The 6,796-nt window shown below is 45.8% G+C and overlaps 1 protein-coding gene across 2 annotated transcripts in view; it reads left to right on the plus strand.

The window, feature by feature from the left end:
* Positions 1 to 5,136, plus strand: part of LOC123746117 (uncharacterized) — a 50,169-nt gene extending 45,033 nt beyond the window's left edge. For both annotated transcript variants that reach the window (XM_045727395.2, XM_045727396.2), the window contains one exon: positions 1,746 to 5,136. In XM_045727395.2, the coding sequence (XP_045583351.2) occupies positions 1,894 to 2,940 (1,047 nt within the window). In that variant the 5' untranslated portion in view covers positions 1,746 to 1,893 and the 3' untranslated portion in view covers positions 2,941 to 5,136. The remainder of the gene's footprint in view (positions 1 to 1,745) is intronic.
* Positions 5,137 to 6,796: the final 1,660 nt, after the last annotated feature.

The following is a 6,796-nucleotide window of genomic DNA, read 5'->3' on the forward strand; positions in this document are numbered from 1 at the left end:
CACACTACCACAACCCCGGGTGGTGGGTGGACCACACTACCACAACCCCGGGTGGTGGGTGGACCACACTACCACAACCCCGGGTGGTGGGTGGACCACACTACCACAACATCCCGGGCGGTGGGAGGGGTTAGGAGGTTGTTACACACACACTACAGCTTATGTAAACGAGCCGAACTCCCCCATTCTCCATGTCCGAGGGTGAGAGCAGACGACCTTCACAAACCCATGTTTGCTTCCACAGTTTACCCAAGTAATGCTTGGCCTTTTGTCTTCTGGCAGTCCTGATAGATTCCGCAAGTAAACTTTCTGGTCCTGGAGGCAGGAGAGGGAGAGAGAGACGGTGGACAATGTTGAAGGAAAGAGAGAAAGTGAAGGACGTTGAATATCTTGCAATACGAGAAAGAGACGTCACTAGTAAAAGGGTCATGCAAAGGAGGTGACTGGACAGCCATGGCGTCAAGAGTCAGTCAGGCACCTAGATGAACAGGTGCATCAGGGTGAAAGAAACTCTCCCCATTAGTTTCCGCCTCCACCGGGGATTAAATCCGGAACCTCAGGACTACGAATCTGGAGCGCTGTCCACTCAGCTATCAGGCCCCATTATGTTCACCACTGATATTGAAGTGGTGTTGTAAAAGTATAAGCTGTACTCCGTCGGTTCTTGGCTTCAGGCGTGGCTTACATTCCACTCACAAGTTCTTTATCTTTCACGGACTGTGTGTGAGGGAGTCTATGGCATCGCTGCTGTGTCCATGGATGTAAAACAGCTGCTAATAAGCAGCTTGTACATCGTGTAGTGTCCTTATGTGGTGGATGATCAATGATTACTGTCAACAGCATCTGGACACTCATGCGATCCACCCTCAGGGCGGGTTATAGTTATCCTACCTGTTTTAAAGATCCATTTATACAATCGTTAACCAAACTTATTGGTTAAACATATTTATTGAGCATATGCATTTATTTTGGAGTATTACCATTTTACGCTTACAGCTATTAGATGTAATTAAAAATCCTGGTATGGATCCATTAGAGATGCTCCCCGGGATGGTGTTTGCAAAATAGTCGAATTATGCTGACTTGACTCTGTCCAACCCGCTCACTTTTCGCTCGTATGCGCGCTATGGCCAAATTTGGACGTAATTTGAAAAGAAATTGACTCACAAAAGTGACGTACTGTTCCGTTTTCTGTTTGAGTCGTCCGGCTTACTCGGCAAGCTTAGAAAAGTATTCTTTCCATTAACTTTTTCATACCGTTTTGAAACTTTGAGAATTTCCTGCCCACCTAACCTATCAGAGGACCCTTAACTTACTATTGTTGACAAAAAAAAATCCAAAATTTATATTCATTTTTTTTCATTTTCAAATTACGTCCATATTCGGCCATACAGGCAAACGGCCAAAAGCGACGTTATTTTTAAGAGGACAGGTTGCTCTATCTTGGGAGAGCTTGGCTTATTCTATAAATAGCATTGCCATGGTCCATGTGCTTTCATAGACCATATTACTCAAACATGCTACGCTATAATTTAGGTGGACATTTTCCACAGGTGTGAAGATGGATGACTGTTGATGGATATTATCTATGAGTGTACATGATGCAGGGTGAGAATTGTGCCTTTCCTAAACAGTATTTGAGGAGGTGGCGAATATGTTGCAAACCTATAGAATACGATTTTGTAGTGTTAGTTGCTGTATATTATTATTATTGTTGTTAAATGTGTGATCCTTCCTTAACCCAGGCCTGCCGGGCGCTCACCCTCCTGCTGGCGCTGTCGGCGGTGCTCGACGCCGTCAGTGCCGACCCCGTCGCAGACCCCATCAAGAGAAAGGGAAAAGGAGGACAGGGTGGAGTCTATTATCGGCCTGTTGTCATCATGCGAAGCGGCTATGGTGATGGCGGCGGCTATGGTGGTGGTGGCGGCGGCTATGGTGGTGGCTATGGCGTTAGCGTTGGTTATGGTGGGTGGCGGCTACGGTGGTGGCGGCTATGGCGGTGGCGGAAAAGGCAAGGGTGGTGGAAAAGGTAAAGGAGGAGGCCTATTTGATGATTTCTTCAAAGGCGGTCTATTTGGAAAAGGAAAGGGTGGAGGTGGTGGTTATGGCTACGGCGGTGGTGGCGGCTACGGTGGTGGTGGCGGCTATGGTGGTGGAAAAGGCAAAGGAGGCGGATTTGGAGACCTCTTCAAAGGCGGTCTCTTTGGAGGTGGAAAAGGAAAAGGAGGAGGTGGCAGTTATGGTGGTGGCTACGGCGATTATGGCGGCGGTGGCGGCTACGGAGGCGGTAAGGGTAAAGGATTTGGCGGGCTTGAAGATCTTTTCAAAGGTGGTCTCTTCGGAGGTGGAAAAGGCAAAGGTGGTAAAGGTGGTGGCGGCGGCTACGGAGGTGGAGGCGGTGGCTACGGAGATGTAGGCCATGCAGGAAGCAGCTACGGAGGCCACGGAGGCGGCGGCTACGGAGGTGGAGGCCATGGAGGAAGCAGCTACGGAGGCGGAGGCCACGGAGGCGGCGGCTACGGAGGTGGAGGCCATGGAGGAAGCAGCTACGGAGGCGGCGGCTACGGAGGCGGAGGCCACGGAGGCGGCGGCTACGGAGGTGGAGGCCATGCAGGAAGCAGCTACGGAGGCGGAGGCCATGGAGGCGGCGGCTACGGAGATGTAAGCCATACAGGAAGCAGCTACGGAGGTGGAGGCCACGGAGGAAGCAGCTACGGAGGTGGAGGCCATGGAGGTCATGAAGGCGGTGGAGGCTTTTATGAAACCGTCGTCGTCGACCACGGAGGGGGAAGTCATGGAGGCGGAGGTTACGGAGGTGGAGACCACGGAGGTGGAGGCCACGGAGGCGGCGGTCACGGAGGTGGAGACCACGGAGGCGGCGGTCTCGGAGGTGGAGACCACGGAGGCAGCGGTCACGGAGGTGGAGGCTATAGTCGATAGAAACCATGCCGTCTGAGTCCAAGGTGCCATACCTCTACCGCTGTGAGAAGACAGCTTCACCAAACATGGCAAGTCATGGTGCGCTTTGAGTCTCCTCTCCCCCCCACCCCCCACTCACATCATCTTGAGTCTCCTCTTTCGCCACTCACATCATCTTGAGGCTCCCATCCCGGCACCCCACATAATTTTTAAAGGTCTACTCCCGCCATCAACCCATCAATGCAATCTGAGACACTTCAGCTATCCCACAATCCGTTTAAGACTCCTTTCCCACCCCCCACATCATCTTAAGGTTCCTCTACCACCCCTAACTTTCATATCATTTTCAAACTGGATCTCTTATTCACGCGCGCGCACACGCACACGCTACAGGTCAGTTTTTATTTTTAACTTGTATACCATTTAAGGTGATGGAGAAGATCGTGAGGAAAAGGGTCGTAGACATCTTGAGGGAAATAGCTTTGTAACACACCACCAACATGGGTTCAGGAATGGTAAATCGTGCCTCACAGGCTTAATAGAATTCTATGACCAGGCGACAAAAATTAGGCAAGAAAGAGAAGGGTTTCTTGGACTGTCAAGAAAAGCGGTATCCAAGAAAATACCGCATTTTCTTGGATTGTCAGAAAGTCTTTGACACGTTAAACCATAAGTGGCGTAATGGCTGTTACAAAAGTTGAGAAACAAGCAAGAATAAAAGGTAAGGGGCTCATTGGATAAGAGAGTATCTACGCAACAGGAAACAGCGAGTAACTGTGAGAGGGGAGACATCTGGTTGGCGAGATGTCACAAGCGAAGTCCCATAAAGCTCTGTACTTGAACCTATCCAGTTTCTACGATATTCCAGAGGGTATAGACTCGTTCCTCTCAATGTTTGCTGATGATGCAAAAATTATGAGAAGAATCAGACAGATGAATATAGACAGAGACTACAGGACGACCTAGACAAACTGGAGGAATGTTCTAGAAAATGACTACTAAAGTTAAACTCAGGAATTTGTAAAGAAATGAAATTAGGCGAAGGGAGTAGAAGGCTGAACACAAGGTACCGTCTGAGAAGTAAAAATCTTGCAAGAGTTAAATAGAAAAAAGATACGGGGTTTGATATCACACCGAACTGTCCCCAGAAGCCCACATTAAAATATCATCATCAGCGGCATATGCTAGATTGGCCAACATAAGCACTGCCTTTAGAAACTTGTGTATGGAAGAACCTTGTATACCACTTATAACAGACCAATCCTGGAATATGAAGTTCCAGCCTGGAGACCATACCTAGTTAAACTCTTGACAAAGTTAAAGAAAATTTAGAGGTATGCCACCAGACTAGTGCCATAACAGATAGGTATGAACTGCAAGGAAAGGCTATGGAAATTAAACCTCACGTCCCTGGGAAGACAGAAGAGTAAGGGAAGACATGATCACCAAAATTTTAAGAGGAATTGAGAGACAAACTATTTAGCATGGGTGGAACACTAACAAGGGGACACAGATTGAAACTTAGTACCCAAATGAGCCACAGAGACATTGGAAAGATTTTTTGTCAAGTAGTTAATAGATGGAATGCATTAGGCAGTGATTTGGTGGAGGCAGAGCCCATACACAGTTTCAAATATAGATACGATAGACCCCAGTAGGTTCAGGAACCTGTACACAAGGTGATTGACAATCGAAAGGGGGGACCAAAGAGCCAGAGCTCAACCCCCGCAAGCACAACTAGGTGAGTACACACAGAAGTGAATCATCAGGAGTCTTCCACACAATTCAACTCGGAGAAAACTTTTGATTTACATTCTTTCATATATCTTTATATATTGAGCGTGGAATCAAAGTCCGGCCTTACTGTTATTTATTGATACGCCCTAAAGTTTGTTAATTTTCTTTAAAGAAACAAAATGTTAGACTAATGTGTGTTGTGTGTGTTCCACTCCTCTACATGTTGTTATATTACCGTTGACCTTTCACCCTTGACTCAAGAATGGCAGTTTTCCAACGGACTTAACGCTCAAAGTTGTTTTTTTATGATTTTAAGTCCCTGGCAATGCTGAACTTTAACGCCAGTTCCTCACGTTCTTGACAATAAACCTCGCAACTTACGCAAGCGGACACTTACTTAGGAGATTATATTTGTCTCTGCTTGTCGGTGTTGGACGCCGGGTGGACTGTTACTATATACATTAAATATGTTATAAGAACGCCAACTTTTTCTTTATTCCTCTGGTTCCTGTGAAATGTTACAATATGTGGTCAGAATATTTATAAGAAATGGTTTTGTTAGTTTATTATAGAACTCAGTCACCCATTATGTTCTGAGATCATGCAACGATAATTGATTTACAAAATTTGACCTAGAGAGTACTGAAACGACCAAATCAAAACCACCAAAAATTTATGACTTTAATAATTATGATGTAGTTAAAGCCCAAAAAAAACTATGCCTTAAAGCCTGAAATCATTAAAATAGAATGCAGAGATTTATAAACAAAGTTCCTGTTAGAAATTATCTTTCTATTACTGTTAGAAATTATCTATTTCTAACAGTTATTCTTGAGCTTTATTTTGCCCCATGTTAGGCCCTATTTATATAATGCAGTTCAGTCTTGGCCACCTTACTCTGGAAATGACATTAATTCACTTGAATGTGTAGATAAAATTATGATAAACTTAATCCCAGCAAATTAATAACTTCTGTAATGAAAAAAAGATTGAGAAATATTAATTAACAGGTTTACAGTCACATAAATGGCTAGTGCATCCAAATGGGCAGTGTATACATATGACTGGTGTATACAAATGGCTGGAGTATAAAATGGCTAATCAATACACATGACTAGTGCATACACATGACTAGTGCATACACATGACTAGTGCATACACATGACTAGTGTATTCAAATGGCAAGTGCATACTAATGGGCAGTGTACTCAAATGGTTAGTGCCTACACCAGGGTAGTGGTGCCAACACCAGGGTAGTGATTCCTACACCACACACCTTCTGATATGTGGTGTATTGGCCTCTACATTCCTCTCTTCTCCCCGACTTGATAATGATGTTCAGGATGGACCGAAACGTCGTCTGTTCTCCATTTTCTGACGTGTGGGTTTCTGGTCGTCACATGTCTTTGATATTGTGTTAGGCCTAAAGCGTACAGCCTCTGGAGGGGAATTAGGCTTACTACAATGCCTAAAATAGCAACGATTGCAACTAATTGTTGTTTATTTTTATTGTTATTATTGAGTAACTTCAATACCGCTGTGTTTGAGTGAAGGTGAGGGGAAGACCCAGGACAGGTGTAGTGAACTATGGAGTGAAGGTGAGGGGAAGACCCAGGACAGGTGTAGTGAACTATGGAGTGAAGGTGAGGGGAAGACCCAGGACAGGTGTAGTGAACTATGGAGTGAAGGTGAGGGGAAGACCCAGGACAGGTGTAGTGAACTATGGAGTGAAGGTGAGGGGAAGACCCAGGACAGGTGTAGTGAACTATGGAGTGAAGGTGAGGGGAAGACCCAGGACAGGTGTAGTGAACTATGGAGTGAAGGTGAGGGGAAGACCCAGGACAGGTGTAGTGAACTATGGAGTGAAGGTGAGGGGAAGACCCAGGACAGGTGTAGTGAACTATGGAGTGAAGGTGAGGGAAGACCCAGGACAGGTGTAGTGAACTATGGAGTGAAGGTGAGGGAAGACCCAGGACAGGTGTAGTGAACTATGGAGTGAAGGTGAGGGGAAGACCCAGGACAGGTGTAGTGAACTATGGAATAGATTTTTCGTATGAAGCCAAATCCTTTATCAAGGTGATAATGGTGATAAATGCACTAAACAATGTATGCAATACAGTGTTTATTGTAACTTGATAAA

Source organism: Procambarus clarkii, chromosome 78, assembly GCF_040958095.1.
Source record: "Procambarus clarkii isolate CNS0578487 chromosome 78, FALCON_Pclarkii_2.0, whole genome shotgun sequence".
NCBI classification, from domain to species: domain Eukaryota; kingdom Metazoa; phylum Arthropoda; class Malacostraca; order Decapoda; family Cambaridae; genus Procambarus; species Procambarus clarkii.